This window comes from Denticeps clupeoides, chromosome 20 (assembly GCF_900700375.1).
Source record: "Denticeps clupeoides chromosome 20, fDenClu1.1, whole genome shotgun sequence".
NCBI classification, from domain to species: Eukaryota; Metazoa; Chordata; class Actinopteri; order Clupeiformes; family Denticipitidae; genus Denticeps; species Denticeps clupeoides.
In genome coordinates, this window is record NC_041726.1 from 14,562,986 (window position 1) to 14,581,158 (window position 18,173).

Sequence of the window (18,173 nt, forward strand, 5' to 3'; positions counted from 1 at the left end):
AGCTACATCAAGCTACACAACCGTTTTTGCCCAGTCTAAGTGCAGATTTCAGTGCTTTTCTCTGGTATTTAGGGGGTAGTTTTTACTCTGCCACCATGGCAGACTTTTTGGCCAGTGATGCGGTCATCTACCGAAGCCTGGGAGGCGAGGGGAGTCCTGTCCTCCGAACTGTCAAGTATGACTCCAAATGGCTCCGAGGTTGGTGACTTCTGCAGACGTGAATATGAATACGACATTTGAAGTGTATATGATTGCAAAAAGACCATTTTCCACTTTTCCCTTCGCCTTCAGTACAGGCATCTTGTTTGACTTTGTTTCCGCAGAACCTCATTTTGTCCACGCTATTGAGTATGGAAATTATGTTTACTTCTTCCTCAGCGAGATTGCAGTGGAGTATACCAGCCTTGGCAAGGTGAGGCAACTGGGACATGCAGATCTGATTAATGTTTTTTTTTTTTTTTTTATGAAAAAGCCGTGTCTCTGAGGATGGCTAATAGTCTTGTGAATGGTAAATAATATGAGAGAAGAGCAGCAGCGGGCTTAATAGCGGAACATAAATCATCCCTCGTCTCCTCATTCCCCCTCCTCTCACAGGTGGTGTATTCCCGCGTGGCACGGGTTTGTAAGAATGACAACGGAGGGTCACCGCGCGTCCTAGAACGCTACTGGACCTCTTTCCTGAAAGCGCGGCTCAACTGTACGGTGCCGGGCGACTCGTTTTTCTACTTCGACGTGCTGCAGTCGGTCAGCAGTGTGCTGCAGATTAATCGCCGGCCTGCCGTCATAGCCGTCTTCACCACCCAAGCAAACAGGTGAGGCCAAAAATTCTGCATTTTTCATAAATAGATAAGATGCATAAAACAAGAGAGAACAGCTTGGTAGTTATCTATATCTAAAAGATTATTTCTGTCACCCAGAACACGATCTTTAATGACTTTTTTATAATCAGGAGAAATTATTCAACAGCCTTTAACAGCCTTAAACTTAAAATTAATATACTGGACACCCTCCAGCATATTAATGCAGACAACAATAAAGCCAGATAAATAAAACATTTTATTCAGAAAACTGTATTATTATTATTTCTTACATTGCAGTTTATTTCTTACTATGCAGGAAAAAAAAACAAGACGTTTAATACTCAGTACAGTACATGTAATTACTACATTCCATTCAGCCAGTAGTAGCAGATCAACGCAGGGCGTTTTGCTCAGGGCCGCTCGTAGTTGTAGGCATTGTAGTCTTCTGCTTCATAGTTTGATAGTTTGTTAATTATTAAAGAATGTATGGATTATTTGTGGTGTCCCGCAGTATTCCGGGGTCAGCTGTGTGCGCTTTCTACATGGACGACATTGAGAAAACATTTAACGGGAAGTTCAAGGAGCAGAAGAACAGCGACTCAACGTGGACCCCAGTGCCTGAGGAACAGGTTCCCAAGCCCAGGTATTAGAAGCAAATTTGCAGATTAACTGCTAGATTTCTATTTCCCAGAAGTATAGATTATATATTCATTATTAGCATGTATTTGTCGATCTATGAAAAAAGACTGAAATAAAAGTCATAATGTCATAATTTTTATGTCGAAGGCATGATTTTGTATGTTTTGGATGTGAAACTTTCCTTTTGCTGTCCTGTAGGCCGGGCTCATGTGCGGGAGATGATGGCCTTGCTTCAACCCACACGTCCTCCACCAGCTTCCCCGACAACATGCTGACCTTCATCAAGTCGTACCCACTCATGGATGAGGCGGTCCCCTCTGTCAATGACCAACCCCTCTTCATCCGCACTGCCAGCAGGTACCCATCATGCATGAGTGAGGTGTGTCGGACATTCAGGACCGATCATAAACAGGCCAGGTTGGCAGAGCTCTTTCTGGAAGCAATTAACTTTGCAAAATTCATTGAGATCATTGAGAAACAAAGTGTTACTGGAACTTGATGAAAAAGTTTTCATAGCAGAGTGTAAGATTAAATCCTCGTGATTCACACAAATTAATGAAAAAATAAATCATTTAATCTTGAACACAATCTTTAATTGTTTAATGGGTAGATTTATGAATGCTACTTCATTCTGGATCATTTAAACCTACTCTCACCAATTCGCCACATGCTACATTATCCCTTGTTTTATCTATTCATTGTAAAACCTGAGGATTCCATAAGTAGTGCAACAGAAAGAGCACAGAAGAACTCCCACAACCACTTAACTTGATTTTTAAAAATGGTGAGTGCTGTTCTGTATAGCATGAATTCTCCAAATCGTTTGGTAGTTCCCTACACTTTAGTAGGAGTTACATTCCTAGAACATTCCCAGAAATAAAACTATTCATGGTTTTTAAGAGGGGGAGCTAATGCCAATAATAATGTGAACTGTAAAATAGTTCCTCGGGTGAGAAAGGGCCTAATATCTGACCATTTAATAGTGTATTATTGTGACCGTGCAAGTCTGTCTGAGTCCTTCATTGATCTGTTAGGTAGGTTGCTCAAATAGAACAAGGAGGTACATCCACTCCGGTCTTTTTTTAATCCAAAAATACTGTTTCCTGCTTAATCATCACCGAAAGCTGACTCAGCACTGACAGGAGTCGCTGTTGCGCTGACGTGACGTTTACCCAGACCTCCTATTAGCTTCCAAAAAAAAAAAAAAAAAAAGACCCACACTACATTCCATCAGGCCGCCCGTGAGAGGTGGATAAAAGGAGTCTGAATTCAGCCCTCTTATCTCATCGGTGCTCCAATGACTATTAGGTTGTAGAACATTCAAATAACACGATGGCATCAGACGTTCAAACCTTGGTTTGGACAGCACAAGAAACCCTCACTGTCTCTGTCCAGCACAAGTCTGACCAAGGCGGCAGCAATATTCTCTTGTGTGCACACTGGTGTCTGCTCAGGTGAAAAGGTCATCTTTTATTGATGGCTGCATGTTTCTGCTGTGATCAAACAGAAGAAAAGTGAAATGAAACACAGCGTGCCTTTCAGAGCGGGAAAAAAAATGACACACGGAAGCCAGTTTACTTGTCCCACATACATTTTTTTTTTTTACATTACATTTACTCTTTGGGCCGTTAACAGCATGGTCACATGTGCTGACTCCATATTCTCCCAGTGGGTTGTGCTGGAAACACAAATCTGAGCCATGAAGGCACCACCTACCAAGGATTTTCAACGAATGACCCTGGTGCTTGATATACCCAGGCATACCTTCAGAGGTCTAGTGGAGTCAGTGGAGTGTTTTGGTGGGAAAAGGGGTATATACTTGATATAATAATAATTTTATTACCCACATATACAGCTATATTGTGAATTTTACTCTAATCTTCTTCTGTACTGACACTCAAACAGCATGATGCCATTTCTCTTCTGATATGAGTCCAGGATAGTGGTCAGTACTTTAAATTCATGGCCAAATTGCCATGAAGCTCTCCATTACTCATGTTTAGAGGCTGTCATGTTTTTGCACCAATGCATCTCACTTTCCTAACTGTGATTGGAAGTTTATTGCTTTCATTAAGGCAAAACATCATATTCGCTTGACATATGACATTTTTGTGCAGATACAGGTTGAACCAGATGGCTGTAGACACTTCTGCCGGACCCTACAAAAACCATACAGTGCTGTTTCTGGGGTCTGAGGACGGACATATTCTCAAAGTCCTGGCCAGTACCAACCCTGAAAGTACGATTAGCTCCCAGCTGCTGGAAGACATAGATGTCTACAACCCGTTCATGTGAGTATCTGTCACTAGGCCTGTGTCGGTTGAAAGAACATCACATCATTATTCCATTCCATTTTAAAAACACTTCCAGGTTCTATGGCTTGGCAGAGGACCTATCGATCCAAAATTCGATTCTCTTAATGTGACCATGGCTGCCATGAAGAGTCTGGCAGAACGAAGCTACTGTTTCAACAGAGCTGTTAGGCTGCCCTCCTTTTTACTTTTACTGCAATAGGAGCAACATTTTATTAATTTTTTATTTTGTTTATAATAGAGCTGGAAATTCATTGGTCAAGAAAGTCTAACTATCTAAAATATTTAATAAAATGAGCTAAAATGGTTAACAGAAGACACTGGAGTGTTGGTAAATTTCATGCACAGTTACCAGTCATCTGCCTCTGCAATGTGACACTTCAGATGTGGCCAGCAAGAGGAGGACAGAAGGGTTCTGGGACTGGAGATGGATAAAGAGCACCATGCTTTATACGTGGCATTTACTTCGTGCGTTATCAGGCTGCCTTTGAGCCGCTGCACAGATCATGGCAACTGCAAGAAGTGAGTAATTTCATGCCCATTCTGGATTTTCACACACTGATGAAAGTTTGCCCTTTATAGGTTAATTTAAATTAATTAATAATAATAAGCAGTATGATGTTGTTATTATTCATGGGTTTAATCGTTTAAACACTGCTTAAAAGTATATGCTACTTATCTCTCTTTGTAAGAATAAATATTGACCGTGACGTCCCTGTGTTGTTCCAAAAAAAGACAAAAGACGTTTCCACAGATGAATTTCAGACAACCAGCCACTGAGGTCTCTCATGGGCCTCACGAAAAAGAAATTTGGGCTTCTAGCATAAACTCTTTGTTGTCATTTCAGAAGCTGTTTGTCCTCCCGTGACCCATACTGCATCTGGATTAGAACTGGGAGCTGTGCCCACATGGCGCCAGGGTTCAAGTAAGTGAACTCCTGTCAAAACAAACTGCTAAGAGGTGTAGCAGCAAAAGCCATAAAGCTGCTTTCTTGTGAGTGCTCTGCAAGCTTCAGCGTAGCACCATCGCCATCAAAATGATTCTTGATGGTTATAGCTGACAGCGCTGTTGTGCATGAACCGACTCAATCAACCACTTGATTGAGAAAAAAAGTCAGAATGAGAACGGATTTCTTTTAAAAGAACGTAGTTCTTTTACAGTGTTAACAAGTTGCGTGCCGATCAAGGTGAAGAAATTGGAAAGTGTACATATTAGGCATCTTTTCAAATTGTTGGCTAATTTTAAATCACTGGGGCCTTAACATATAATTATCAAAAAAAACATGCTAATGATGGATCAGTTATCAATGGATCAAAATCAGTACAATACAAAATTCAAGTCACTCCACAATCCTTATTAATGCCAGATTCACTTCGTATTAGGAGTCCATGGAAATTCAGCTCAGACACATGGTTCTAGTATGGCATCCCGTCATGAGCCATTAAAATCTCGAGACCAAGGTCTGTCATCCTAAAAGCTGTGTGACTATCTCAACAGTTTACATGACATCTGGAGCGGGATTGTCCTTTAGCAGCCAATTTCCTTGGCAAGCACAGAACCTTTATTGGTAATAAGGTGGCCACGTCTTTTACAGTCTGATTGTTCCAGAGGGGTGATTGGCGTCTGACCTTTCTCAGCCTTTTCCAGTCCCTTGACAAACACACTCTAATTGGACAGCCAGGTCTGGAAAAAAATGTCAGGCATCATTCCCTGTGTCCCCGTTTTTTTGTTTTTTTTTTAATTGTTCTTTTTCTTTTCATGAAACCTCCTGCCAGGATAATTGAATTTATTTCATGTCAGTGCATCACCAGCTTAAAGCGAGGTGTGGTATGCTGTAAACCAGTGGTCAGATGAGTGGTGTCTTATCTGCTGTGATTTTGTCTCTCCTTTCCCCACCCAGGGCAGGGTTTGAGCAGGATATCGGGGGAAATTACACCAACTCCCCAGACAACTGTCACCGTAAGTATGTGGTGCACTTTCAAGGGTACTCTTGCAGACATAGCTCTTACATCACAGACAATTTAGCAAATATTGCATATTCTGTACACCCAGGATGCCAGTTAGGCTGTGTCTGGCTTTGCTATGATTTTGATTGGTTTGGACCTTTTTCTTCCATTTTATAAAGAATCCCAGCATTTTGCATTCCAATGAACTACAACATATACACCAAACTACTGACAGCATATCCCCTTACAAGGTGTTAATTATTTGCATATGGATGCAAATGGGATATTGAAATTGATGCACTGGACGCCACTATGACCACTGTTCTAGACATCATCTCCATACCAGTTTCTATAGGTTGTTTGCCACACATGGCCAGGGAAAGGGAAGAAGCAGCGGGTGAACTGGAGATGGTAGCGCTGGGCCGTTTGGGTTTCACCTGGGAGGCTGCGGGAGGCTGCGGGAGGCTGCGGGAGACGGGGAGCGAGGATGAGGAAGGAGACGGGGCTACAGCGGGAGACGCAGCGCATGGCAACAGATAAGAGCCTGGGGTTACCGTGGTGTAGGCGTATCGTGAGGTCCGGTGCAGGAAGAACATGAACATCGGAGGGTGAGGCGAGAGTACTTTTAGGGGATGCGGTCAGTTGGCAACATTCGTAACAAAGAAGGTACAGGCAAGGAGAACATGAAGAGAGGTCGTCGTGAGATAGTCAATCCAGGTAAATGGCAAGCAGCAAAGAGAAATAATCTGCAATGAGTGTGCAGCGTCCAAGATGGCCGCCAGATGTTTGTCCAATGCCGACCTTGGTCTAGTCTACTTCTGGGTGGCTGTCCCCTTAGGCCTTGACAGCAATATTTTAGTGGTAGGAACTCGCCGTTCAATGTGTGTGATCAGTGTAGACTCGCTTGTCTTGGTTCTGATCACAGACAACCACAAATAGATAACCGTCATAATGCTATCAGAATGCACATTGCAGAACATTTTGAAAACTGTTAAAACGGGTATGTTGGGACCCCGGTATGTATGTCTGGGATTTTACTGCGTGTCAAATGCAAGAAAATGTTTATAAAGATTTTTTTTTCCCTTAAAGAATGTCAGAAAAATAAACACAATGTGTTTTTTCACAGATTTGTTGTCGACTACACGGAACCAGAACTACGCATCAGACTCTGCTTATGGTTAGTTCTTTTGAACTCTTTGTTTTTTCCTTCATGTGGGTCATTTAGTAAGAACTGTAGATATCAGTTATCTGTCACTCGTGCATAATGTTTCCTGGAGGAGGAAGAAATTACTGTTAATCAAGCCGTATGTGAATTAATCTGCCATTAGTTTATTAAAATATACAATGCAGCAAAGCTTCACTAATGCCATTGATATTTATGTGATTAAATGCCAGTGGGGTGTTGCTGTCATCTAGAAGATGCTGTTCCACAATAATTATGAGCAAGTTAATTTAATGAGTCTTCCATGAAGCAGTTCTTTATTTTTGCTTTCAGCAAATAATCTCTTAACCCCAACAGAATACTGTTTCTGACTGAATAATCATGGTACAACATTGTATTTTGTGTTTATAAAAATATTAAAAACCTGTTTGAAACACTTCCCTATGGTAATTCTAACATACTTTGATTTGTCTGTAATATCTAAATAGCAAAGTTCTTCTGCAGATACATAATAGATACATTTTGAAATGTAGACTCTCCAGTGTGTCACTTTTTGGTTCAGTTTACCACCTTATCACAGCAAGGATTAATCATGTAACATAATGACAGTTACTTGCTGGTGCCTATAAAAATCCACTGAGACTGTGGATGAGGACGTTACCTGGTCAAGAATGAATTAATGAAAAGTCAAAGTGATTGGTTGTGTGATTGTGATACACATCAGAGTACAACACACGGTGACACAATGTGTCCTCTGCATTTAACCAATCACCCTTGGAGAGCAGTGTGTGGGGACGGTACCTTGATCAAGGGGATATCAGTGGCACCTTGACAGTTTGGGATTTGAACCCTGGTTAAGTCCACTTCCTTACATGCTAGGCCACTACTGGCCCAATGGGTTACTACCACTTCAATAGCATTAATATTATCCTAAATTTATTTTTGATTGGTTGATTGTAGCATTTATTTTGTATTACATATGTAATGATGTAAAAATGTACGTTAAAATGAATGTACATTTTTGGATTTCTGAGCCAACACATTGTAGCAAGGTCTTTATTTGTGCACGGGATCCCGTCTGCATTCTCCTTTTCAAACACAGCAAGGAGCTGATGAGCCATGGTAATGCCACAGCTTCAGATGCTTACAGGAGGACTGTTTCCTTTCAAGTCCCCAATGCTGCCCACTCAGAGGGAGGTCTGTGCTAAAGCCTACATGCCATCTGAACATTGCCAGTCTGCATTATACCGTGCCATGCATACAGGGGGAAGGATTTTGAAGGAAACAATACACCCGGTGTTGCATGAGGAGATCCTTCTATAGATCCCCTGCACATTAGAGAGAATCATGAGACCAGAGACTCTTAAAATAGCCGTGTCTGTAATGCTTATTCTCCCCATAGCTCCAGACAGCATGCTTCTTTCCCTTTTGTTTTCAAGAATCAATGTAATTTCTGTGCCCAAGCCACTTTTTATGTCATCACAGCTAAACATCTGAAGTATAGTGGCAGAATATCTGGTGAAGCATGTAAAACAAGGCTATGCAAGGCCTTTGAAAACAGAGGGACGTCTGTTGACTGCACAGCACAGCAATGCATGACAGATGCCGACAAGATCCTTAAAATAAGAACCAACTGAGCTGATGCTGGCATAATGGTCCTCCAGCCCTACATAAGAAAGCAATTGAGTCCTTGCCGATTTGCATAAACATCATTCAATGCAAATCATGACTTTCTGCTGTAGCCAAATTGCTGGACAATAAGTCAAATTTCCTTTAACGGCCTCCATTTTTTTTACATTATGAAGCTGTCATCATGGAAACAAGCCTCTTAATTAAATGTATGAAGACTTAATCGCTTAACACAGTTCCTGTTGGACGACTGTAATTAATCTACTCACAAAAACGAGCAGTGTGCGTCACATCCCCGCTGGGATGAGTCAAACCTGTAATGGGAATGTATCCTCTAGACCCGTGCAGCACATTAGCGCCACATTTTTTGGCCCCTTCCTCGCATTGGTGTTTCCACTTATTAGCACAATCGGTGTGTTGAGTTTGAGAGGAAGCAGGTCAATCAATGTTTACTCACTGTGCAGCAAATCGTCCATCGATCACCCACATCCACCCGGGAAAAAAAAAACAGGAAAACATCCAAAATGCTACAGACTGTCAGCATCGATAGGGAGATGTAGCCACTTGATCAATTTTTATTTCAGTGCTAAGCTGGTTAGATTGGGGCAGTGGTGGCCTGGCGGTTAAGGAAGCGGCCCCGTAGTCAGAAGGTTGCCGGTTCGAATCCCGATCCGCCAAGGTGCCACTGAGGTGCCACTGAGCAAATCACCGTCCCCACACACTGCTCCTCGGGCGCATGTCATGGCTGCCCACTGCTCACTCAGGGTGATGGGTTAAATGTGTAAACCGTGTGTGCACCGTGTGCTGTGCTGCTGTGTATCACATTTGACAATCACTTCACTTCAGATTTGTGGGTGGTGACCAAAACCCTGAGGCTGTTGACCGAAGCAGCATAAAGAACAGTGGAAGGCAAGCTCCCGTGCTGGTGGATCATGTGATGTGTTAAATGTTTCATCCAGAAGATCTGAATTGTGGAAAATTTGGCAGCGTTTTCAGGGGGAAATAATTCTGTAACGTGGAAATAACGACAAGTTTAGAGTCACCGAAACAGGAGGAAGTGTTTGAAATGGATCACAGTGCCGTTCGTGGCACATTGTACCCACTTGAAAGGAAACTTTAATGGAGTGAATTTCCAAAACCCTCTTCTAAAGGAGAGCAAGAATCTCACAATAAATAGTGTAGATATCGTTTCCAGGTGTTTCCCATTTTTATACCAACCCGACCTTTAATTTTTCAAAAAGGTTTTCATTTGTTGATATGATGTATGATACAATATGATGGTGAGCTGTGTGCGGGAATACATGTCCCGATATCCGGATTTGTGCTGTTGGGTGCAGTGGCAGCCGAACACAGACTTGGCGATATGGAAGAAATAATTCCGTGACCCCTGTCTCTGTGTGTGCTACAATTTCAGTGGCAGGGAGATAGCAACAAGATAGGCAGTGTAAAATAAAATATGCCCTGTTTTGATCTCGTTCTCTTTCATTCTTTCCCCAGGAGTCAAATCCTCCGCAGACGCTGAAAATTCCAGCAACAGTGTCCACTACACGCTGCTCATAGCATGCGTTCTTGTAGCCTTTGTAATGGGCGCCTTTCTCTCTGCCTTCCTGGTGTCCTGCTATTTCAACAACAGTTCCCATCGAGCCCAACAGCCTGGCAAGGAATCAGAAGGCCCCATGGCCCACGCCCTGTCGCTCCACAGCTTGGCCAAGCTGAACAGCCTTCTGGAGAGGCAGCCCAAGAATGGGAAGAAGAGCACGTCCTCGCCCAAGCTCTACAGCTCCTTCATCACCCACGAGGAGCAGCGTCCTTCAGGCAGCCAGAGCACCCTGGGAGAAGACAGCAGGGACCTGAGCCTCCAGCAGGCCGAGGACCTGTCAGGCCTTCCCACTCCAGACACCACCCCTGAGCTGCCCATCAAAAACATGGCGGCCTTGTCCAGCCACTGGGACCACGGCCAGAGCTTCGGCAAGGCCCGCGACCCCGGAGTATCGGAGCTGAATGACGGGATTACCACGTCGAACCACGGGGTCAGCCAGCAGTCGTTCGCCTTCGGCCCCGCCGCACCAAATGGCCAAGCGGCGGGTGTGTCCGAAGGCAGGATGGTCTCCAACAGCAAGCAGTCGGTGGCGGCAGTGACACCCGTCTCCTTGTTGGTTAGACCGTACCCCCGTTCCCCGCAAGCTGTAGATGCTGCAGTCCTCGACGATCTCCTGAAGCACATCCGCGAAGGTGGCGACGGCAGAGCGAGCAGCCGCGCCCCCGGACAGGGACTCACCGTCCTAACGTCGAGCCTCCTGCCTGGTCCTGGCGCCGCCACCTTCTCTGGCGTGGTGCTGCCGCAACGTTCTCATTCGCAGAAGCCAACATCGTGTTACGCCTCATCCGCACAAAGCGCGAGGCAACATTCGGACGAGGCCCTGAAGGCGTCCGACCAAAACGCACAGTCGCCGTCGGAGAGGCCAGCGGCCCGCCATCCGGCGCCAGTCCGCTCGCTAATCAAGATGGGCAGCGGAGGGAAGGCGATGCCGCGCCACCACAGCTTCAACCAGCGGCTGGTCCACGTCAACTCGACGGGCTACGAATGCAGCGACACGCAGCAGCTCTTCATCTTGAGCGCGGGGGGGAGCGCGTGCCTGACCAGGCAGCATAGCTACAGCGAGCCGCCGCACGCGCACCGCGGCGCCGTCGTGAGACGAGCGGCTTCCCTCAAGCCTCAGGTTCCGCCCAAGCCCCTCCTCCCGCTTAACCAGCAGGACAGATTCAGCTAGGCTATGTGCGTCGACCGCGCCTGTCCTCCCATTCCAACGTACCCAACAGGAGTCAGAGTGGAACAGCCCACCCCTGGCTAGCTAGCCCCAGCTAGCCCCAGCTAGCCACAGCTAGACATACCATATTGGTATTTTTGTACTACCTTCTTACAGTTAGCAACAGCGAGGTCATTGCGATCCTGGTGCTACCCAGGGACCTAAGGCCACAGTCCTTAACATCCGTGGAAACGGTTTGCTTCAGGTTTAGCGGCGAGTGCGACTCGAAATTTAACAGCAGATGCCGTCTGGATTCGTTCACGGAATGTATTGCGGATTGTTGAGTGCATAAACGGTAGGAGCAGCGAGACTCGTCTTCCCAGCATCGTTAGAGGTCAATATCGCTCCCCGACTCTTTGATAAGCAATAACCCAGCCGTGAGCACTCAATTTTATATGCACCGACGTCAACCGCGAGTAGGAACACTGTAAAAGTCACTGCAGCTTTTAAACAGACATGTGATTCATATTTCCAAGAACGTAAATGTATTGTTTCTGAAGGTCTCTCCTAACAACAAGCAGTTGCCAGATGAAGACCATTTAGGCCTCTTTTCTCAAAACTGGACTAAAGGTATAAACGTGTCGCTCAAGCACCAAACGTTGATAACAGCGCCCCCTCATGGACTGAACTATAACTTCAGCAGCACGTACAGCAACTGCATCAACGCTATTATAAATAATTGTGGACAGTGATGTACATAAAGAATGTTTTGATGTCTTGTAAAACAATGTAAGTGTAAATGTGTGCCTTAATTAATGTGATTTTAAAAAGGGCAAGAGTCTCTATATGGACTGAGAAATGTGAAATATGTTTTCAGATTGTACTAAAGAAGGTCTTTATATATGTATTCCTTATTTTCTTAATTTTATGTATAGCTATGTGTTAAGTGTTTGTTTCTGTCTCAGTATTATGTGACGCCATTCACAACATTTTACGCATTTACACAAAATAAGCAATTGAAGGTTCAGTTTTACACAAATATTTGAAGCCTGTATTATCTCTTTTATTAAAGTCCACATGGTCATGAATACTATTAAAATAAGTCTCTTTTTTATATTCATTACCATTATTACTTAAGACCATACTAACAAACAATTTAATGTTGAGCAAATTTTAAATATGTGTTGAGCACATGTTGATGAACCTATAGTACTAACATTCAGCATACATCTTACGTTTCTTTCCCCCCAAAATACACGGACGTTAAAAATGAGATGATTGCACTCAGCCATATATTTATTTACAAAAAAAAAGGCAGGTCTCAGTATTTCTCTTACAGGAAGTTCAGATGAAAGCTGAGAGAAGGGCTTTTACTGTGGATCGAACTTTTGACAGATGTATTCTCTCAGGATTCTCTCTTGAGTACTTTTGTAATTTCCATTGCTTACAGAGGACTGTGAAAATAGAGGGGAAAAAACAAACATGGTTTGCATTTATATTATATTTGTTCTTAATGGAAATGAAATTTTAACTTTACACTTACCAGGTTGGGAAATCAGGGGCTAACCAAGAATGCATCCAGTCTGTGAACCTGGTGTGTTTAACATCAAACACGCTGTTGCCATCCACGCTGCCGCAAGCTCCGCACACTTTGTCAGCTATCTGGTCACCAACGCTCACGGTGATCTTTGCTGTGTTGTAGGACATACGAAGACCATTCACCTTCTCAATGACCACTGCCTCTGCAGAGACTCTAATGGAAACCCCGTTCTGCAGGAGGCTTGGAAGGTTAATCTTCTTGCCATTGAACTGCAAAATGAAAGGTTGTATTGAGTCTTGCATATTAGCGTCCTAAATCATGGCTCCATTTGCACTGGAAAAGAAAACACCAGTTACCCAAGTTTCGTGTTTGTCGTTTACAATGACAACCCCGTCTTCAAAGAAGGCATACACGGCCATGATGCGCTTTCCAAATTCTTTACACATCTGCAAATCTGCCACCACGCGGAACCACTCGACTTCAAGCATGCCGTCACACACTTTGACTATCTCGTAGGCTCCCATTGCCTCAATGGTGCCCTCCAGTCCCTCAAAGAGGGTCGTTTTGCCGTCAGATCTGATGGAGCACTGTTTAGGGAAGCAGCCTCGTGCTTGGTTTTCCTCCTTGCAGATCTCATTGCTTTTACATTGCATGTGCTCCTGCTTAACCACGCCAGAGGGCTGGCAGGAGTAGCGCTCACGGCAGTCCTTTGTCACCACGGTCTCACCGATCTGAAACGAAACCAACACCTTAGCATGCTCCCGCTCTTTGCTCTGCGGATCTGTGGCCTGCAAACATTTCATGTCCATTGAGAAATAATGAAGCATGCACCGTGGCGTATACCATACCTGGTAGGTTTGTCCGTCGAAGTAACAGCTACACATGTCTAATTTTACACATCCTGTCCCATTGAAGTAATAATCGAAGTCACAAGCACAACCCTCTGCACACGTCGGTGGGCAGCTGACTACGGATGTGAGACCAGGGCAAGGCGTGTTGCAAGTCTCAGCGCAAACTTGATAGTGGCTGTGAGCGGGGCATGTCAAGGCTGGGACAGAGAGAGTCATACGTGAATAAATGACATTAAAAGACGTATTCAGACATAAACTGGGCGAATTGAGTCTTATTCATTTGTCCTTGCCAATTTCCTGGACACTTACAACAGAAGGTGGGGGTTCTCCAGTTCTTTATAGGAACTCCAAAATCTTGACAGTCAGATACGTATGACGCTATGCTGTGGCAGAGCATGTCTCGGTCACCCTCCCCAACACAAACGTCGTAAACACAATCCCTGAAATAGGGTTCTGGGTCAATCACGTTGAGGCAGGCAGCGAATGGACCACTGGGATTCCTAATGATGCTGCAGTCGGATTCAAATATGCGTTTCTTCTTCTCATCACACTTGGGACAGAGGTCACCACTGCACCCGTCATCACACACCACACCTTCGACGCCAACTTTCCACGCTGCCCCAAAGTCCTTGATATCGTTGGTCTCTTTGCCATCAGGCAACTGGAAGTCATCGTCCTTGTTGCCGTTGAAGTTTCCACAGAGTCCACAGGTCTTACCATGATAGCTGGAAGGAACGGTGACCGTGACGTAGTACACCAGGTCGTAAGTCACTTTAAGGCCAAAGTCAGTTATGATGACATCTTGCATGCCATCCTGATAGGCCTGTATCTGACCATCATTCAGATTTAGTGGCAAATTAGTCAAGACTCCATCCACCTGAGGTTGAAATCAGAAAGCCGTACATCAATATCATATCGATATCACAATCAATTTTTTGAAAAGCATTGTTGAAATACTTACCATAATTTTTCCAATTTGGTTTCTGCGTAGAACCAATGTCTGGCCATAGACCGTGACAGCGACCAGTTTTGCCACAGAAACCTTTGGATCCTTCGACATGGCGTACCATTTCTCGTTCTCCACCACCACTGAGAAAGGCGTGAGATCGGTGCCGTCAACATGGCAGGTCTTGGCAGCCGTGTAGGTGCACGTCCCTTGGAAATTGTAGGTGCGGTTGTCGAAGGTATAGTAATGGGGGTCTCCCAAAATGGAGCATTTGCCATACTTCACAGGGTAGCAGCCGCGAATTCCTTTGACCACCTTGCACTGCGTGAGCCTAGCGTCTTCGTAGGGACATTCGGACGCCTTGCACTTCACTTCACCGTCACCGCTGTCGCATGTGCATTTTGTCCTGCAGTTCTCGTCAGCCCAGAAGGATTTTCCGGGAGCCAAATAGCTGCCAGTAGGCTTGTACAGGCAGCCACACTGGGACTCTGGGACGCACTGGTTTCCTCGGCGCACGAAGCCTTTATCGCAAGTGCACCCCTCCACACATGGTGCTCGGCACTTAGAAGGCGCGCCGGGATCCTCGCAGGTGGCTGGACAGGCGACTCCACACTGTTCGAAGTGGCTGTTCTTGGGACATTTTGGTAACGCTACGAAGGGAAAGAGCACAAACGTCGTGACCATGGCTTCCATCAACCGTTCTGACATTGTAGCTGTTCTCTGCAAAGAAGATGAATCGCTTACGACAGCCGGCGAGCGGCCTCCAGTCGAACACGCGAACACCGGCCCTCTGGCAGGCATCGGTGTAAACCTGCAGGGTGTTGCACAGGAAGTTGCGCATGCCTTGCCCCATGCAGACATCGTACAGGCAGTACGCGTTGTACATGCTGGGCGGAATGACGGCGCTGCACAGCTTCAGCGGTCCGTTCATGATTTTCGTGAGTAAGCCGCAAAACACCCTTCCAGCCATGTCGTCGAAGACGTTGTGGAACTTGCACTTCTGACATTCCCCTTCACACTCATCGCGGCAGGAGGCATCGTCGGCCACGCCGGGCACCCTCCAGCTCTTTGCCAGCGCCTCCGCGCTGTCAGCAGCCTTCCCGCTGGGAGTGACGAGGTCATCGTCTCCCTTGTTGTTGAAGTTACCGCACATGCCGCATGTTTTGCCCATGAAGGTGCGTGGCACCATCACGACTAGGTACTGGTTCCAGTCGTACTCAAGCGACAGGCCAAAGTCAGTTTCCAGCAGAAGGGACTGGCCACTTAAATAGACCTGAACTTTGCTGTTTTCCACGAACATGGGAAGATTCCAAAGAGCGTCCTCATACTGTGATGAAATCAAATGAAATGTTGGAGCCATCGTTGAAAAAGGAGAAGCGCACATTCTATTAGGAGAAGGTCACTTACCCTCACAAGCCCGTATTCTGAATGGTAAACAGTAAAAGTGTAACCATGGACCTTGATCACAACCCTTTCAATTATGGGGACCTTGGAGTTGACCCGGTTCTGATTCTGAACCTCCACTTCAAAGGCAGGGAAGTTGCTGTCGACGTGGCAGTTTTTGGCCAGGGTGTATGTGCAGTTCCCCATGAAGTTGTAGTAATGGTTGTCGAAGGTGCGATAGTGGGGATTGCCCATGATCCAGCAGATGCCCATGTTGGCATAGATGTTTGGTTTGTGCAGCTCTGTTTCCTTGTTTTCTGCTGACACTGCAGCAAAAAGTCCTAAGACTAGAAGATGAAAATCAATATTCTTCAATCACTGTATAAAGTCAATCACTGTATTAAGGCTAATTAAGATTATATTTTTTATCTCTACAAAGAAAGATAGTGGGTTCTTATATATTATCTATCGTTTCATAACTTACCAGAGAGCAACAGAACTGCAAGACCACCAAACGTCCCCATTCTCGCCACCATGGCTGAAAACAAAAGCACATTTTTCATTCAACTCGTTGTCTTAACATATATGTTCCCCCCTGATGAATTTCATAAAGTTCTACCCTGATGGATGATGGATGGATTCTACCCTGTCCTTAGCACACCTCCCTTCTCTTACCTGAACCAGTCCTGAAGACAGCTTGGTGGAAAAAGACATTGAGCGTTCAGTTTAAATTTTCTCCAAGAACCGAGGCATAGCCAATCAGACTTCTGCTACCACCTCTTTTCTGGCATGGAATATGGCACACGGCAAGGTGTGCTGTTAGGATGTTTGCAAATCTAATATCTTTAGGTTGGGCTCCTGAATGGACCAATGCGTTATCTTAATCGCTGCCGTGTGAATGACTTCACAGGGCAAAATCCAGATTCATATTCACCAGGAATCTCCAAACGGGTGCCTTTAAATGATAATATTTTTGGACATATACATTCATATTTAATATGTCATATGAAATAACATGGACCATCCAAAACTCAAATATCTTTTGAGAAAAACACCGCACATTTTAGCAAGCCAGAGGTATCAAAATCAGAGGTGTCAGAGGTATAAAAACCAAGCGATAACCTGGATGGATAACCTCAGATGGAAATCTGAGATGCAGGTGTTAATGAAACAATTACGCAGAGCAATTCTGGAATGATCCAAAGAGAAGGGGTTAAAGTTCAGATGCACTGATGTGAGACAGAGGTGTGGATAAACAAGCCATTACAGGTAAGTGTCACGCATGAGGTCAGATCTTCCTCCAGCCTCAACATCCACATTCACTGTCTTCCTCCTCTGCATCTTTGAGAAGCCGGATCGGCGATGACACCTACCCTCCAGATGATGGATGACATGGTTGATGCCATACCCGACATCTTCTTCATCCAGCTTCAACCCCTGCGTCCGCCATCTTCCTCCGCATCCTCACTCCTCGCCTTTCGCTCCCCCGGAGGGGCCAGAGTCACCACCGTGGGGGCCTTCATCCACTGTGCACTTAGGTGACCAGGTGTGAGCCTGTTGCTTCGGCGAGCTGCGCCAGCTGGTGGTCTGGTGGTCTCTGAGAAGGGGGGCTGGGAATGGTGTCCATCTTCTGTCACGACCGAGCGGGGAACGGAAACGATGGACACCGATGGTTGGGAGAAAGGAACACAGTTTATTAGGAATGGGCATAAACAAAGCCACCGGACAGAGTGCCCACCGGTTCGGCCATATGTAGACTCCATGCTGCTTGCCACTGCTGCCTGCTTGTCCTTGTACAAGTCCAACGCCTTGTACAAGCCCATGAGAACCCTGCAGCTATTCTGAAGGCCAGCAGCGCCGGACACACCGCTCTGCCTCATCCACAGCGCCGCCAGGTGATATGGATCACGGCGATGTGGCATCCAGGGGATGATGAAGGTCACAAAGTCAACCAATGAATCAAGGAATATTAAAAAAGAGAAATATTATCTAACCATAATCAAATCCACTATACATCATTTTACATAATTTACACAAATGTACAGTTTATGAGCTATGTTATTTCCTGTTTTGGCTATATACACACACACACACACACACACACACATATATATATATATATATATATATATATATATAATGGCAAGCCAAACAGGAAATAAATAATATATATATTGACAGGGAACTGAATATATGGAATGAAAGTCTGAATATATGG

General features: G+C 45.1%; 1 protein-coding gene across 3 annotated transcripts in view; it reads left to right on the top strand.

The window, feature by feature from the left end:
- LOC114770550 (semaphorin-6D-like) overlaps nucleotides 1-12,334 on the top strand; it is a 54,552-nt gene extending 42,218 nt beyond the window's left edge. For all 3 annotated transcript variants that reach the window (XM_028964569.1, XM_028964571.1, XM_028964572.1), the window contains 11 exons: nucleotides 73-198; nucleotides 324-412; nucleotides 595-812; nucleotides 1,312-1,443; nucleotides 1,638-1,796; nucleotides 3,557-3,730; nucleotides 4,136-4,273; nucleotides 4,599-4,676; nucleotides 5,652-5,710; nucleotides 6,824-6,874; nucleotides 9,986-12,334. In XM_028964569.1, coding sequence (XP_028820402.1) covers nucleotides 73-198; nucleotides 324-412; nucleotides 595-812; nucleotides 1,312-1,443; nucleotides 1,638-1,796; nucleotides 3,557-3,730; nucleotides 4,136-4,273; nucleotides 4,599-4,676; nucleotides 5,652-5,710; nucleotides 6,824-6,874; nucleotides 9,986-11,259 — 2,498 coding nt within the window. In that variant the 3' untranslated portion in view covers nucleotides 11,260-12,334. The remainder of the gene's footprint in view (nucleotides 1-72; nucleotides 199-323; nucleotides 413-594; nucleotides 813-1,311; nucleotides 1,444-1,637; nucleotides 1,797-3,556; nucleotides 3,731-4,135; nucleotides 4,274-4,598; nucleotides 4,677-5,651; nucleotides 5,711-6,823; nucleotides 6,875-9,985) is intronic.
- Nucleotides 12,335-18,173: the final 5,839 nt, after the last annotated feature.